This window comes from Melozone crissalis, unplaced genomic scaffold (genome assembly GCF_028551555.1).
Source record: "Melozone crissalis strain CALT ecotype California unplaced genomic scaffold, PUWL_Pcris_2 ptg000063l_1, whole genome shotgun sequence".
Classification (NCBI taxonomy): Eukaryota; Metazoa; Chordata; class Aves; order Passeriformes; family Passerellidae; genus Melozone; species Melozone crissalis.
In genome coordinates, this window is record NW_026535841.1 from 13,222,519 (window position 1) to 13,239,092 (window position 16,574).

The 16,574-nt window shown below is 48.8% G+C and overlaps 3 protein-coding genes across 6 annotated transcripts; 2 read left to right on the top strand and 1 right to left on the bottom strand.

Annotated features, from left to right (window-relative positions):
* The first annotated feature begins 314 nt into the window (after nt 1–314).
* On the top strand, nt 315–13,135 carry KMT5A (lysine methyltransferase 5A). 2 transcript variants are annotated; one of them, XM_054288480.1, is made up of 8 exons: nt 315–507; nt 815–909; nt 2,941–3,097; nt 3,908–4,121; nt 4,791–4,875; nt 5,221–5,280; nt 5,754–5,944; nt 6,658–8,883. In XM_054288480.1, the coding sequence occupies exons 1-8, from the start codon at nt 315–317 to the stop codon at nt 6,866–6,868; spliced, it is 1,206 nt and encodes a 401-aa protein (XP_054144455.1). In that variant the 3' UTR covers nt 6,869–8,883. The 2 variants fall into 2 exon arrangements, with proteins under 2 accessions (XP_054144455.1, XP_054144456.1); XM_054288481.1 differs by lacking the exon at nt 315–507 and adding an exon at nt 12,665–13,135 and having other exon boundaries at nt 695–909; nt 6,658–6,794.
* Nucleotides 9,167–14,594, bottom strand: RILPL2 (Rab interacting lysosomal protein like 2). 2 transcript variants are annotated; one of them, XM_054288491.1, is made up of 4 exons: nt 14,206–14,594; nt 13,142–13,293; nt 10,793–10,903; nt 9,167–10,315 (listed from the first exon to the last, which is right to left on the bottom strand). In XM_054288491.1, the coding sequence occupies exons 1-4, from the start codon at nt 14,554–14,556 to the stop codon at nt 10,291–10,293; spliced, it is 639 nt and encodes a 212-aa protein (XP_054144466.1). In that variant the 5' UTR covers nt 14,557–14,594; the 3' UTR covers nt 9,167–10,290. The 2 variants fall into 2 exon arrangements, with proteins under 2 accessions (XP_054144466.1, XP_054144467.1); XM_054288492.1 differs by lacking the exon at nt 9,167–10,315 and adding an exon at nt 11,291–11,384 and having other exon boundaries at nt 10,815–10,903.
* SNRNP35 (small nuclear ribonucleoprotein U11/U12 subunit 35) lies at nt 12,697–16,229 on the top strand. 2 transcript variants are annotated; one of them, XM_054288490.1, is made up of 2 exons: nt 12,697–12,774; nt 15,222–16,229. In XM_054288490.1, the coding sequence occupies exon 2, from the start codon at nt 15,225–15,227 to the stop codon at nt 16,020–16,022; it is 798 nt and encodes a 265-aa protein (XP_054144465.1). In that variant the 5' UTR covers nt 12,697–12,774; nt 15,222–15,224; the 3' UTR covers nt 16,023–16,229. The 2 variants fall into 2 exon arrangements, with proteins under 2 accessions (XP_054144465.1, XP_054144464.1); XM_054288489.1 differs by lacking the exon at nt 12,697–12,774 and adding an exon at nt 14,644–14,728.
* Nucleotides 16,230–16,574: the final 345 nt, after the last annotated feature.

Below are 16,574 nucleotides of genomic sequence, written 5' to 3' on the forward strand. Positions count from 1 at the left end.
GGTGGCGGGGGCCGTGTGCCCTGCGGAGGGTGCAGGAGGGAGGCGGCGCTGGGAGGTGCCGGTGCACGGGCCCAGCGGGCAGGCCCGGTACCGCCGCCGCTCCGCGGGCCCGCACGGCCGGAGGGTCCCGCTGCCTCCGCCGCGCGCTCCCACCCACGTGCCGCGGCCCGGTCGGGGGAGGGGCGTTCCCTGCCGGGCCGCCAATCAGAGCGCGCCTGCGCTCGGCACGGACCAATCAGCGCCCAGCGAACGCACATTTAAACCCTGTTCCCGGGAGCCGCGGTCACCGCGGTGTGACAGGGGGAGGGCGGGTAATGGCGGCTCGCGCCAATCAGAGGCCTGAGCGCGCTGATTGGCAGGAGGTTAAACCAATGGGGTTGCCAAGGGTAACGCGGCGTCTCCCTGCGGAGCGGTTGGCGGCGCCGGGGACTCCGCGGGGACAGTCGGAGCCGCCCGGCGCGGGGGCTCCGGGGCGCGGGGCGGCCGCTGCCGCCGCCATGGCCGGAGGTGCGCGGGGCGGAGCGGGCACGAGCGGAGCGGGGCAGGGGCGCGGCGGGGCCGGCGGGGCTGGGCCCGCTCGGTGCGGGGCTCTCCGCGGCGCGGAAGCTCCTCCTGGGAGGTGCGGGGAGCCGGGGCCGGCGGGACTCCTCCCCCGCGCGGTGTGCGCAGCTCGCCGGGAAGGGGCTGGGCCGCCGCGGCTCGCCCTGCCGCATCCAGCCCTTTAAACATGGCGCAGGCCGCGGCGGCCGGGCGATGACCGCGGGCGGCAGCGCCGGACATGGCTCAGGCGCCGATCTTCCCCCGTTGCTCCTAGGGAGGAACATGCCCAAGACCAGGACGGGCGGCGTGGAGAAGGCAAGCCCCGAGAGCGCCGAGAGGAAGGGCCCGAGCCGCCCCCGGGCCGGCGGGGTAAGCAATGCCCGGGCCTGGGCGGGCGGAGCGGGCGGGCGGCTCCCGGGGTCTGCCGTGCCCTCCGCTTCCCCCCGGTACGGGCGAGCCGGCGTGCGGGCTGTCCCGGGGAGCCGCGGGGCCCGGCCCTTCGGGAGCTCCTGAAATCATTCTGAAATCGCTTAACTTTAAGTACAGTCGGACTCTCCGTGTTTCCCTGTGCCCTTCCGCAGACAGGCACTAAGCTCGGCATTCCCTCCGTGCCATCTTCCCCGTCCCGGAGTTCTGTCACAGGCAGCTGGCCGGAGCTGTCTCTTTGCCTTTAACTCCCAATGGGAATAGTTGTGGCTATTGCGTTAAATCCCGGAGCCCCTCTGCAGCCAGCCTTTCGTGTGTTTTGCTGCGCTGAGAAAATCTCAGCTCTCTGGGCTCTCAAGCCTGGCACAGACAAAGACGTGGCAGCGGCATCTCGGCAGCGCCAAGAGCGCAGCAGGCAGGGAGCTGGGAGTGAAGGGAGGAAGCTGTGCTGGAAAAAGAGTTCTTCGTTTCCTGTTCATGGTGTATTCAAAGCCTGAAGGCTCAGCTGGCAGGTGGACTGCAGTTCACTGCTTTGAGCTTTCTCCCAAAATGCCCCTATTTAAACTCCTTACTAAATCTTGAGGACTTTGAAGCTCAGGGTTCATTGCTTGTATTTGTTAAAACGGCGTGTTTTCATTGTATTTCATGCTTTGAAGCCCCGTTTTTTTAATAAGCAAGTTTTGCCTTTCATGGGCCTTTCAGAAATATTGGAGGTCAGGGAGTGTCCGTCTGATTTGTTTTCTCTGAGGCTGTTCCATTGTAATCTCAGTCTTTAGTAGTTTATTTGTGGACTAAGATTTGAACCTTTAACTGGTCTGTTTTTTTGTGAATTATGTACATAGGAAGTTTGTTATTCATGACCACGTTAATTATTAAAATTATCCTATCTGTTCTATTGTCTACTTTGTTTACTTTTTCAGTGTCTGTGACTGAAATGCTGAGGTATTTGTTTAGTCAGCTATATTTGAGCTATCTTTTTTTAACTATTGGGACTCTTTGTTCCTTGCTTTTCTACAAAAATGGATGCATATTTTTGTTGTTTTAACTGGCATGCAATGTCTGAAAATTGCTTTTGGTTGAGTCAAACTATAGCCAAGAAAAACTCATTCTGCCCAAGCTGCATCTGTTTGTCCAGACACTGAGATTGCAGGGTTGGAATGTGCCTGACATGCCCTGCACAGGGAAGCACAGCCAGGTGGCAGGAGGCTGTGAAAGCAAAGGTGACAGAGCTCCAGTAATCTTTGCTAAATTTGACACTGCTCCCTGTTGGCATCTTGGGGCCTGAGCCAGGGAACAAACCCCGGGCTCTGTGGTGTCTGGCCATGCCAGAGGGTTTTGCCATTTTCCTGACTGGGCTTTGCAGAGACTCTTTAATGGCCCTTTTTGCCATAAACAACCTTTACACTTTATTTTTATGTCATAAAATGGATAAAATATTGCACTGTTTATCTCCCATGCTTTGCTGAGAGGTGTCACTCAAGGCAGGCTGTAAAACTGATTCCTGGGCTGCTCAGTTGAGCATATAATTTGCTGCAACAACATTTGACACCTCCTGAGAGTAGCTGGGTAGCTCAAACCTCTCTGGCTGAGAGCTCTGTACTGGGCCTGGGCAGTTTTTGCTGCACTATTCATATTTTTTTTGGCTTGTGCTCTTTGAGGCTGCCTTCCTCCCCAGGAGCTCAGGCTTGGGGTTTTTTTTAGCACCAAGTTCGTACTGTGAAGCACAAGGATGGAGGCTGGAGTTAGCTCTGACTACCCCATCCTGCCATATTTTATTAGTTAATTCTCAGAGTGCTCAGCACTGTTATGTTTTCACTTAGAAATCACAACCTCAGTGAGGGTGATGCTTCAAACAGTGTAATTCCATCAGCACAGTCACCTGTCAGCCCTGCTTGCTGCAGACTGTTGTGGGTGCCAGCTCGAGGTTCCTGGAATCTCTGTGCTGAACTGATTTTTTGTGTGGGTCTATTTTAGGAGAATGTGTTTATTGGTCAATCCAAAATCTACAGCTACCTGAATCCCAACAAAGCTCCTGGTGCTCGCCCCCCACTTCAAGAGGAGAACTCGGTCATGTATCACGAGGTGAAATGTCAGGGCAAGACACTAAAGGAAACCTACAGGAAAGGAGCTGGTAAGATTGAGCTTGGGATTGCTTCTCTTGTGCATGTGCTCCCACTGCCCCCAGTTCTGACATTTTCATCAAGAAATAAAAGCAGTGAGGAGGAGCCCAAATTGTGGATGCTGAGTGCCAGGTTCACAGTGACTAGAAATGGGAATGTCCTGTAAGTTTATGAAGGGGAAGAAATCCCATCTGGCTTGTGTTTAAAGGTGCATTTAACAGCCTTGGTAATTTGTCAAAGCACTTTGATGCAAACACTTTTACAAGCAGGTACTCTCAGTCCCATTTGATGCAGGGACTGTCAGGCTTTCTGGAAACGAGGGGCCTTTAGTTCCTAATTTGGCTCCCCAGCTTTGACAAGGAAGTGAAGGTGGCTTTAGCTTGTCCCACTGCTGATGCCTTGCAGCTGTGCTTCTTTTCTCCAGTGAGCCTCAAACATCTGTCTCAGCAGATGGGACTGTTAAACCTGATTATTTACTCCACATAAAAACGTTATTGAGCTTTAAACCGCTCTCACCTCCCTCTGAGTCAGTTGTCTGAGGAGGAGGATGTGGTTGTATTGGGGTAGGATGCAAAAAACAAGTAAATGTTGTTGTGGGGAGTGTAGATTTCTTGTCAGTGCTGCTCTTTAGCTCCCATGGATTTATCCTGGGGGACATTGGCCACTTGGCACCAACATCTGCAGCTGCTGAGCCCAGCGCTGCAGGGTCACTGCTGTCCTTTCTGTCATTTGACAGAGCTCTAAAGCCCTGGAATTCATTTAAAGCACTTTGGTATAGTTGGCCCTAAGTTCAGAGCCTTACTCGATTTCCTTGTCACCAGGAAAAAAGAATGGTGGCAAAATAGTTGAAGGTGCTGTGAAACCAGAAGAGCAGAAGGATAAGGAAGGTGTGTGCAATCCTTCAGTGCCCTCTGATCAAAACCAAGAAACTGTGGAAAGCCAGAGGACTCCCCTGCCTGCAGACTGTGCTGAGGAGGCCAATGCAAAGCCAGCTCAGAAGAAGATGGTTAAAGCAAAACGAGGATCAAGGAAAAAGTAAGTGACTTGTGGAATTGTGAAAGGACAGCTCTTTGTTTTCTCAAGAATATCACGCTTTAAAAACCCTAAAATAGCATCTAAGTACCTATTTTGCAGAGGACCTGTTTGTCTTGAAAGCAAGGCTAACGTGTTCTATTGTTCTATCAGAAGTGAAACATTTGCTGGTCACCTATGGAAAAAAAAGAAATTAATGAGCCATTAAGACCTACTTTCCTGTGGACAAATGGGAATGTATCTTGTCAGAAACAGAATAGTTGGAGGCTTCCTGGCTGAGCTGATACCCTTTCTCTTGGTATCAGAGTAATGTGACCTAACATTAATGAATTCCTTGCCAAGCAGTTTTCATGACCTAAATTTTCGAATGCCTTCTGGCAAGGCACGCAGGGGGCCCCAGACTTTTAATGTGACCTTCAGTTGATTTCTAACGACATCTCACTTGTATTGTTCAAGAATTAGTACTGGAGCAATGGAATTAGTGTGGGGAAGAAAAGGGATGCAGCTGTGGCTTGAAGCTGAGAGTACTGATAAAAACCACTGGTTCATATTGATCACCTTTCAACTTACCAAGCTCAAATAAAACATTCTTGCACATACCTTTGCTCTAACAGTGTAATTCAACAAACAGTCTGAAATGTGTGTGTGTTTTCTCTCTTTCTTCCTCCTTAGGACACAAGGAAGAACACCAAACCGAAAAGTAACAGATTATTACCCTGTTAGAAGAAGTTCCAGGAAAAGCAAATCTGAATTGGAGGTAGTGCTTCTTGTTAAAATGACATAACTTATAACGTGTCTGATTAGCTGACAATTTGGGGAAATGTGTAACTATGGTTTCCGTTCCAAATGCAAATAAAGTTGTACACTTGAAGTAATGTTAACAACATGCTTAAAATTTGGAAATGCAGGTCCAGTTTAGAACAGAATCTAGCTGTTTAGGTACTTGGCGGGGCAGAAATCTTTCTGCTGTTCAGTTTGCTGGAAATATGAGATGGTTTGGAACAATGGGTGTCATTGGTGGGTAATTTCCTTCCAGCTCTAGAAGAAGCTACAAAAGCTATCAACAATATTGTGGTTTTGTTTGTTCTTGTTTATTCTGCAGACTGAGGAAAGGAGGAAAATAGATGAGCTGATTACAAGTGGGAAGGAAGAAGGAATGAAGGTAACTGCAGTGCCAATCTAAGTAGTCATGTACTGTTTATTATACAGTATTTTGATGTTAATCTATTTAAACAGAGAGTAGCAGAACTCAGTCTCAGGACCCTGCAATTCTCTGAAAATGCAGGAAAACTGGAACACACAATCCTTCATTTTGTTGGTCTCTGAAGGATATGTCTGTGCAGCCTCAGTTATAAATACTAAGGGGGCTTTAAGGTCTTTACACAAATACACTCCTAAGTTCTTTCATTGGAAGACTTTGTGTCCAGCTACCCAGTAACTCAGAGTGTGTCCCAAACTCATTCTGCATTTCTTCCACAGTGCCATGCACTGTGCCTCTACAGCTTTGTCTGCAGCACACACAAATTCCCTTTTGCAGCAGTTTTTTAATGACAAATCATTTCCTAGTAATCAGCATATCTGCAATGATGTAAATCAGCTGGGAAATGAGAAAGTATTTTCTTTTCAACTCAACAGATTGATTATATTGATGGCAAAGGGAGAGGAGTAATTGCTACTAAACATTTTAATCGAGGAGAATTTGTGGTTGAGTATCACGGGGATCTCATAGAGATCACTGATGCCAAGAAACGAGAGGCTGTGTATGCTCAAGACCCATCCACAGGCTGCTACATGTACTATTTCCAGTACCTCAGCAAAACCTACTGGTAAGCTCAAGTTTCCATTGATATTTCTTTCCTTGTTTTCATGCAAATTTTTTTGTTTTAATGGGAACTGTGAATTATGAAATCTTTTGGAGCACTGATCCATGGTCTGAGAGCCTCCTATACATCTGGGCTATGAGGAATGGCAGGTGACTCAAAGCGCTCTTCTTTGAAGTACAGCACAAGCTACATGGAGAGTTGCTCTGCTTGGATGAGGCTTGGAGTTCTGCAGTGGTCTTCTGCCTAAATTCATCCTCTTGTAAAATGGACTCCTTTATCTGAGTTGCAAGGAGTTGGTTTGGAAAGCAGGATGGACAGACTTCCTGGAAGAGAAACATTTCTTTCAACTTTGACTGGGTGTCCTTGTTGCTCTAGTCTCTGACACCCACTTCAGCCCAAGCTTTATGACTTTTTTCACATCTGGATTCTGCTGTTCCTGGAAACAGGCAGCTCAAACAGTCCAAAGATTTCATTTTCTGGGTTTTGTACTAACTTAAAAATCTCCCAGAATTGTTTCTGTTTCCCTGCCTTGCCATATTATGGCTGCCTATTTAATCATGGTTGTTCTGTAATGTAACATGATAATGTTCTGGTTCTCCTTAATTTTTCAAGACTCATGTGGATTCCTCCTCCTTTGTGTGATTTGCCCTTTGGGCTTTGCCCACAAGCTGCCCCAGTCCCAGGCGCAATCCCACGTTCTGTTCTTGCTCTTTCAGTGTCGATGCTACGAAAGAAACGAATCGTCTGGGAAGGCTCATTAATCACAGCAAGTGTGGCAATTGTCAGACCAAGCTGCACGACATCGATGGTGTGCCTCATCTCATCCTCATCGCTTCCAGGGACATTAAGGCAGGTGAAGAACTGTTGTACGACTATGGAGACAGAAGCAAAGCTTCCATTGAAGCTCACCCGTGGCTGAAACACTAACTCATCTTCCTTGTTTTGGGGTTTTTAGTTTTGGACTGAGTGTTCTGCAAGGAGTCAGTGCATTTTTTTTTCTGCCCTCACTTCCCTCAGCTTTCTTAGAGGATGGCTTATGGTCTTCCAAGCTCCTTAAAAAACTGCCTTTTTGCTTTGCAGTATTTAAATACCTATTACAGTTTTCCAGGCAGGCTTGAATAATTGATCTTAGATTGCCAAAACTTTTATATCATAAAAGGAAAACCCTTCTTACAATTCGAATGCTTCTGCATAGTAGTGACCAGTGCCACTTGAGCAGTGAAAGACTTGCACAGAAATTTAATCACTGGGGTTGTGCTTCTGCTTTTGCAAGGAAATCTCACACTCCACTTTGGGGTGCTGAGCTTGGCTTTATGACAGAAGTACTGCTGTACTCTGACTTGGTCATCCAGTGGCTTGACTGCCTGTCAGACTGCTTTTCACAGCCCAGTGCTGACAGGCTTCTCTGAGATGGATGCTACTGTCATTCTCAAATAACTTGTGGTAGGAATCCAGTTTCTCCTGTGTCATACATTCTGTTGGCAATGAACTTCAAATGCACTGGCACTGAGGGAAAAGGATGGTCAGATTGACTGCTTCCTTTGGAGAAATTCTTCCCAGCCAAATGAGGATAAATTTTGATAGACTGGGTTGATACTGATTACAGCTGTGAAGATAGAACTTCACAGTGAGAATTAATGTTTGACATTTACTTATTTTCTAAACTTTGAGAAGGTACCTTTTTTATAGTCGATGGCTGATTCTTGGAGGTGTCTCCCAGAGGATTTTAAAGAAGTAAAAACTCTCTCCAAAAGTTTTTTTATATTACCTTCCTATGCTAATTAGCCACATCAGAAGCTATTTATTTACTGTGAATGCTTGAAGTAGAGCATAGTGGTTCCAAAAATAGGAGTCATCTTCATATGCAGCTTCAAACTGTAGTGATGGAGTTCATGCAGTGAAGAAAGCAGATTCCATATTGCCTGGTCCTGTAGGTCTGTCCAGCACAGTCTGGTCCCACTGTCTCACCTGGGAGTCGAGCTCTTGGCATCTCGTGGATGTTTGGATGTTTCTGTTGGAGAGCCAAATCTGGGATATAGGCAGGCAATACAATGCAGGTCCTTTATGTTAAAGAGGAATTCTTACCAGTTGGAATTTTTGCCAAGGCAGGCTTGGCATGTGTGTAGATGAAAATGGCTGTGAGCCATCAGCCACGCTTGCTGCTGGAAGATGTCAGCAAGGGATCTGTGGCTCTGTTAATGTCTTCTATTCCTCATGTCTTGAAGGCTGCTGCTGTTCCAGCTGAATGCCCTCTAGACAATCTTATGCTTGCCTATGTGATAGGTCAGATAGCAACAACATCCTGGTTGTGTGCTCCAGCAGCAAGAGAGGTGGCTTAGTGATGTATTTTTTAAATTAAAAACTTGAAGACAATGTCTCTGTAAAATAAAGAATATATTTATTATTGATGAAACGGCTGCTATACTACCTGTCTCCATTGCAGTTTTATGAGCATTTTGAAAGAAAGCTGTGAAAATCATTAGCTGTTAAATGCTTTATATTATTTACTGCTTCACACAAGGCAAACTCGTCAGAGCAAGCCTGGGTGTTTTCCCATTTCTGAAGAATTAACTGGAGACCTGTTCCATTACATGTACTGAGTTTCAGGTAAGCCTCGTTGGCCAACTTGTCTGAGTTGGCACTGATTTTTCTCTGGTCTCAGTAACAGAGACCTCAGCAATGTGTACAGTGTCCTGTTAAACTAGAGCACTTCCCTTAAGTCAAAATTGGAATAAATTTTTTTAATTTTATTTAAACATCTACGTGTTCTCTATCAGGTTGAATAGCTTAAAACCTCTGTACTTCAGCATCACTTTTGTAAACAAGAAAGGGGAAAGATCTCCCTTGTTTTACATAAAAAGAAAATGTCTTCTCTGAAAGCTTAACTGGTAATTGAGTAGCACTGCGTTGGAGGATGGAAATAAAGCTCATGTTGCACTGCATCTGTATCCTTTACTTTTCTAGGAACACATACAGAGATCTAGAGATCTATCTCAGTGTACTTCTCACAGGAATGCGACATTTGGGTGTTTATCTCTGTGCCTCACAGAAAGGCTTCATCTTCTAACAAAGTGTCACAGGGAAAGACACCCTTGGGTTGGGAGCTAAACTGCTTTTTTTGAAGGAGATTGGAAAATACATCCGTGGATAAACCATGGAAGAGGATGGAATTCAGATCACATGTCAGCATCTCTCTTCAGCTCAGAGGTGCATCCTGCCTGTTGCTCATTGATTGTTTCTTGTTTCATTTTTCTGTGCACATATCCTCTGCTCAGGCCGTGCAGTAACTGCCTTCCCTGCTGCCATGCTCTAGAAAATACACAACGAGGGCATGGCCAAGGCTTATTGATGTTTTGAAGATGGCAGAAGGACTCCAGTGGTTCTGTGCCCTGGCTGAAGCAGCTGTGGTGTGGCCTTGCTAACAGAGAGTTGTTCCTGACCTGAGGGAGGCTGCAGCTCTGCCTTGTGCTCAGCCACATCCACACCACAGCTGAGCAGATGTGTGAAGTGCCCTACATTCTTCATGCTGCCAGAGTAGGAGAGGGAATCAAAAGACTTCAGAGGCTGCTTTTATTTCTGAACAGAGTAAGATCACAGTTTGATACCTGTCACTGCTTCTTTTATGTCTGTTCAAACTTCTGCTCTGGATATTCTACCTTTCTAAATAGAGAACCTAATTGGTGTCTTTCAAGCTTCTTTCCCCACTCCTCTGTTTGCCCTATATGCTTCCACTGGTGCTAAATCTCATTACTGGGGCCAATACACAGCTTGTGGCAGGTGATTGAAAGAACAGAGCTTAAGCAAAACACAACTCCCTACCACAGGAGACCTTCACCTGTCAGAAATGAAATGTTTGGTGCATCTGTTCCTGCACCTCAGCCCTTCATGTGGGCAGAGCCCAATTGCAGCAGCTTTTCTTGCTTTGCTGTGCTTTCCTCCACTGTTCATCTCACTCCCAAACAACCACTTGTGAATGGCAGGTCTCTATTATCTTCATCTTACAAAATCATTTGAGCTGAGTGTTTTGATAGCTGGACAGGATAAGTATGCTGTAGTACAGATCATCACAGACTCTTTTAGTAAGAATAAATCCCAACTTTATACAAACATTTTATTTTCTACATGTGGATAATGTCTGAAAGTAAGAAATACAAAAAGTGTCTGTTTCAAACAGTTTCTGAAAAAGCAGAGTAAAATCTATTCTGAAAGAATATTATACAACGTGATTTTAATGAGATTGCTCATTCTCTACAGTAGGAGTGATGCTGCTGTTTCCAATCATTGTCTTTCCCAACGCCTCTGAGGCTCATCAGTGCCATTCTCACCAGCAGCAAAGTCCTTGAGGATGCTCATTTTCCATGTTTAAAAGAAAACCTAAAAAAAGAGAGAAAAATCAATAGCAGAAAGAAAACAATAATGTCCAACTGGAAAACAAGGAACAGGCAGGGGGCTGGCCCTGTCACTGTGCTATTTTGGGGGACTTTAGGGACAGACCCTGAGCTTGTGGGTTTTGTGTACAATGTAAGCAAAGCCTGGGGCCAGCTGGGGTGCTCCCACAGCACGGCCCTGAGGGGCTGGCAGGGGTGGAAAGTATTGAATCATTTTGCTCAGGAATCTTGTTTTTCCTAGGAAAAAAAGTGACTCCCTGCTTGCCTGGGTGGAGGTGGCTTTCCTGTGCAGTGCTTTTTCCCCAGGAAGAGATTGCTTTATCAGGTTTTTAACTTTACATGGAGAGCAGAAAACAATATCCAGCCAACTAGGCTAAAGTTCAGCATCCAGCCCTGGATTCACTGTGTAAGGAGTGGGCCATATTCTCACAAATTCTGCCCCAAAAGCTGCAGACAAACTTACAACCGTTTGATGATTGTCTTCTCTTCACTGTCCTTTCTGGTGCCAGCACTGCTGCCACTGGCTGCTTTTTCCAGTTCTTCAGTTTGGTCCCTTTTCTGTGAGATGATCCCACTGGGAAAAGAAATGGTTTTGTTTATTTTTTGTGGGTTTGTTTATTTTTTGTGCAGAGTGTGACAGTGCATGAGTTGGACCTCTCACTGGACATGGGTGAATGAGTGTTCACAGGACAGGGAGGGCAGCCCAGCCTCTTCCTTGTACTGAACTGAAAATAATGAATTATTATCTCTAAATACAGCAATGTAATGGTGCCAGGGTTATGCTTTAATGAGAACACTAAAAAAGTAACAAGCTGATTGATTTCTCCACAGAGAAAAAATGGCAAATCATAATGGGGGTGAAAGGGAAGTGTAATCACACTTGGATTTGTGCAGAAGTCCAAGGGTGAGAGGAGGGTGCAGACACAAATGGTGAATTTCTGCAGGGGTGGATGTGTGGTACCTCCAGCGCAGCCACCCAGGCTCACACCAGGCCTGGCAACAGATGGGAGGTTCCCAGCTCCCCTGAAAGGCAGGTGCCTGTTCCTCTTTCCACCCTACAGAGAAGAGAAGAAAGGCTTTGCCTCAGCTCTAGGTTTTGCCATCTCACTTTGGTGTTTCTGCACTGCAGAAGCTGTAACCGCCTACTCCAGGCAGCAGTTTCGCTTTGACCAAAGGGTGTTTTCCCTCCCTGGAACAGGGTGAGATTTTCCCAGCCTGCACACTCAGTGTTTTCACAGCATGTCCTGAGCTGACCTCAGTCATTTGGAGAGCTCAGTGGATCACAGCCTGGGATGCAGTAGCTGCAGGCGAAGAGTGGCCAAACAACACTCAACTGGACTCGGAAATAAAAACACAGAGCAGTTAAAAACTGGTGTGACACCAGGCACGGGGTGATTCTGAGGCAGACTCTTCTCTTGGATAAATGAGACAATGAGCTGTTGGTGACACTGCAGAGCTCTAACATCTGCATGGTAACTTCTACCCAGAAATCATGATGAAAAATGCAGCCCCCAAACACCACCAGTCACTTTGAGCCAGTCTCTGAGATGTTTGTTACCTTGTGTTAATGCAGAGCTTATTTCCACTGGGTACAAGGCCTTTTAGAACATAGATTTATCCTCTTCTCCTGCACAATTACTCTTTACTACAATTACAATTAGGATTTTATGTGACTGTTTAGAGGGAAAATGGGTTTTGGCTTAAGCTGTAACACTGTATGGGGAGATAACCTCACAAATTACTCGAACTGAAAAGCAGCCCTGCCCTGTTCCTGGTGCACAGCTCTGTGACTCAGATCACTAAAAACCTGAAAACATTCCCACTGTTACATTTTTAACTTGGCCTGTACTAAACTGTGTAACAGCTGGGAAATCAAAGCAAGAAGCCATTCCACTGCTGCACAGCAAAGCAGCCAGCTGAGCTGGGGCAGTGCTGCCAGGCAGTTTGTAAATTCTTGGATTTCAGTGTAACTTCTTGGCTTAACCTGCCTGTTACAGACAAGGCAAAGGGCAGGCTGTATCCAGGAGGGTGCTGCTGAGATATCCCAACTGAAATCTAATGTGCCAACCCAGTTTGTGTCTAGATTAAGAAGAAATTTCTTGACCCAAAGAGTTTATAATCCAACCTGAGGAAAGGGAGCAGAGTGAATGAATCTGTAGCACCAAGATCAAGACCCTTCCCACATCCCACCCTTTGACTCACACTGACTCTCCCTTCAGGATCTGAAATCACTTGCTCTGCACAGTTCAAGGGCCTTACACAACCCTCTGTTGGCAGTCTTAAAAACCCCACAGTTTATCATGAAAGATGAAAGAGCTCAATATTCTGTTTCTAGATCAGTGCCTCACCCCCATGGGAGTGAAGGACCGGAGATCAACCAGCGTTGTGCTGCAGGAGGAAGGAAAGTTTGACTGAAGCTGAGCTGGAAACCCCCCATGCTCTTTGGTATGTAGTGTGGCTTTAGACACTGTGTGTGCAGCTGCTGTGACTGCACAGATGAATTCCTGTGCAGGAAAATCCAGCCTGGATGTGGAGTGGGAGTAACTCTGTGTAGGCTGAGAGTGGGACAATGATGGGAATGGGCTGAGAACTGTGCAGAGGAAAAGGGAGTTGGGTTTTCAAATCGTGTTGCATAGAGACTTCATTGTTCCCCCATTTTTCTTTGTTCATTTGTATGCTCTGGGGAGCACAGGGGTCACTTACATATCTGGACAATGCCTATCCTGACCTAGGGGCTCAAACCTTCCAGACTCTCAACTGATAAGCTTCATGAAGTACTTGTTATTAGTTCTCTGCTGACTTCAAGCTTTACCTCTTATAGCACTCTAGCTCCTCTTGTACCACCAGAAGCTGAGCTTTCAGCTGGTTCCTCTCTTGCAATACATCCCGGAGCTCCTGTAACGTGAACCGGGGCCGGTTGGGGTCTGTGAGGTCTATCACCATTTGATCTGGTCCGAGGCTGGGCTGTAAAATAAACAGTGGTAGATTTTATAATCTCTTAAAGAACTCAGCATTCAGAGAGTAAAATATCTGGATTTTATAAACATGGAATTTTTAGAACTGGTATGAATTCATCACAATCCTGATTATTATTTTCCCAAGCAGTTAATTATAGTTCTTCATATTTTTGTATTCCCTTAGTGACTGTGTTCCCCCGCCAAGTATAGGCCACAACTGTGACAAGCTCTGACCACAGTTAAAAGCAAAGTCTCTGTCCCAAAGAGTTTGCAATGTAGTTGTCAAGAAGATGCTTTTATCAAATTGTTCTCAGATGATGAGTGAGGCTGAGCCATCTAATGCCACACCAAAATTCCGTGTCAAAGAAAGGTGAGACCTGAACTCGCCCTATTTGATTTAAAACATTTGTAGTAATCAAGACATCCATTTCCCTCACAGAGGGTAACAAAGCCTCAGTGTTTGCATACAGTTGTTTCTATGGGACCGGTGCTGTGCAAGAGCTGAACACGGTGGGTTTGTACTCTGAACTTTGTGCGTGACTGACCCAGCTTTGCTGGGTCAGCCACTGCAGTGAAACTGGAGCGAGGAATCCACAGCACTGCGATCCTAACCACCCCCGAAGGAAGGAACTTCAAGGCTTTCATGGCCAAAGACGGGAAGTGACCTTGTGAGACTCGTCCTGCTGACACAAAAGAGACCACAAGTATCGGCCGGCCCATCTGATGTGGTTCTGGGTGCGCTCTGCGACCCGCGCGTGGTGTGCCCGTGCTGGGGAAGGAGCCCGTGTCCTGTGTGCCCCAGCCGTGACCCGCGTGCCCTGGCCGTGTCCCGTCTGCCCAGACCGAGTCCCTTGTGCTCCGACCGAATCCCGTGTGCCCCGGCCGTGTTTCCTGTGCCCCGGCCGAGTCCCGCACCCACCTGCGGATCGCTCCCTCGGGTCGCCGCCCGCAGCTGCTCGAGCTCCCGCCGGAGGCTGTCCCGCTCCCGCCGCAGCTGCTCCTCGGTCACGCTGCTCTCGCTCACCAGCGCCTCCAGCATCTCCAGCACCCGGACGATCCTGAACTGCAGCCGGGCGCGGGCGGCGGGCAGCTGCGGCCCGGCGCGGAGCTGCAGCAGGTCCCGGCCCACCACGGAGGAGATGTCGTACACATCCGCGGCCGTCAGCTGGAACGGGCTCTTCTCCAGAGCGCTCTCCGGGCCGCCATCCTCCTCCTCCTCCTCATCCTCCTCCTCCTCCAGCTCCTCCTCCCCGTCCCGGCCCCGCTCCATGCCCGCCGCACCCCGGCGCTCCCTCCCAGCGGGGCCGGGCGGCGCTGCCGGCGAGGCCGCGGGCGGAGCGGCCCCTCCCGCCCCCGGCGCTCCCATGGCGGCGGCCGCGGCCCCGCGCCGCTTCCCGCCCTGCCCCTTCCCCTGAGGAGGCGCCGCCCGCGCTCCGCTGCCGGTAAGGGACGGGGGCTCTCCGGCAGCCCCGGAACCGGCACCGAGGCGGGTGAATGCATCGGGCTTTCCGCAGCGCCACGTCCGCCTCGGCGGCTCGGGGAGCGGGGCGGGGGGGACTGGCGGGCTCCGGGAGCGGGGAAAGGGCTGAGATCGACCCCGGCGGGAGCGGCTGCGGCTCCTCCGGGCCGGCGGATCGGCCTCTGCCCGCCGGGAGAGCCGCGTCCCCGCCGGGAGCGGGGCTGAGGGGCCTCCTCGGCCGGACGCGGGGCAAGGCCGGGGCCCCTCAGGCCGGGGTAGGCCGGGAGAGGATGCGGCTCCGGGACTCGGCTCTGTCCCGGCATGTGCACTCAAACAACAGCGACACGGCTGGCTCATTTTCGTGTGTCACACTTTGGGGGGTTTTCGGATGAACACAGTGCAGCGGTGCTGGAAGCGATTCTTGCCCAGGCTGTTCTGACCCAGCCGTGAGCCTGTGCCTGTGTTCTCTCCCCCAGACAATGGCTGACTGGGCCCCCATAGCGAAGGAGTACGATCCCCTCAAGGCTGGCAGCATCGATGGCACGGACGAGGAGCCCCACGACCGGGCCATATGGCGGGCCATGCTGGCACGGTACGTACCCAACAAGGGCGTCACGGGAGATCCTCACCTCACCCTCTTCGTGGCGAGGCTCAACCTTCAGACCACAGAAGAGAAGTTAAAGGAGGTTTTTTCCCGCTATGGAGACATCAGGAAGATCCGTCTGGTTCGAGACCTGGTCACGGGATTTTCCAAGGGTTATGCGTTTATTGAGTACAAAGAGGAGCGCGCACTGCTGAAGGCCCACAGAGATGCCAACAGGCTGGTCATCGACCAACATGAGATCTTTGTGGACTTTGAACTGGAAAGAACTCTCAAAGGATGGATTCCCCGGAGGCTTGGGGGTGGGTTTGGAGGCAAGAAAGAATCCGGGCAGCTGCGCTTCGGAGGACGGGACAGACCTTTCCGAAAGCCCATCAATTTGCCAAACATGAAAAATGATTTCTATGGAGAAGGATCATCAGAGAAAAGAAACTGGTCTCGTGAGGGAACGAGGGACTGGAGAACCAGGGACCGGGACCACGAGAGGAGCAGGGACAAACGCTGGCCAGAAAGGGAGAGGTCCTGGGCTTGGGGTGACAGTGAGAGAGACAGAGACTCCAAAGAGGAGAGGAGCAGGGGGAGGGAGAGGAAGGACAGAGACAGGAAGGACAGGGATAGGGACCGGAGCAGGGACAGAGATACCAAGAAGCAAAGAGATGATGATAAGCATCGATAGGTGACCGTTCCTTGTCCTTGGGGTGTGTGACCTACCCTTGTGGCAGCTTGGGGCTGTGACAACATTCCCAGAACAGGCTGTGGTGTTGCCACCTTGTGCCTGTGACTATGCTGTCAGCAGCTTTCTGTAGTTTGGTTCCTACTGCAGTTCGGATGTGTGTTGAATTGTTCTTTAGAGAAAATAAACTTTTGTATTAATGTTTTTGAACTGGTGAGTGCTGTAAGAAATGCACTGTGTGTACTGGCATCCCACTGAGATGAGCACACACCTTTGGCTGCCTGAATGAGGAGTTATCCATGTGCCAGGTGTCCATATATTTGTTATGAAACAGTCCCATGCTGGAGACACAGGAATGGAAATAACAACAAACTTCTGAAACTTCTGTGCCCCAAAACAGAAGCTGATGGGAAGTGGCTTAATTTTTGTGAAGACACTGGGACAGGTAGAACCTTTATTTATACTGTGTCCTTAACTAGTTCTGCCAGGTGAGAGAGAAACATGGAACCAGTCCACTGTCTGTGACACAGGAGGATGAAACTCCTTTGTACAGAA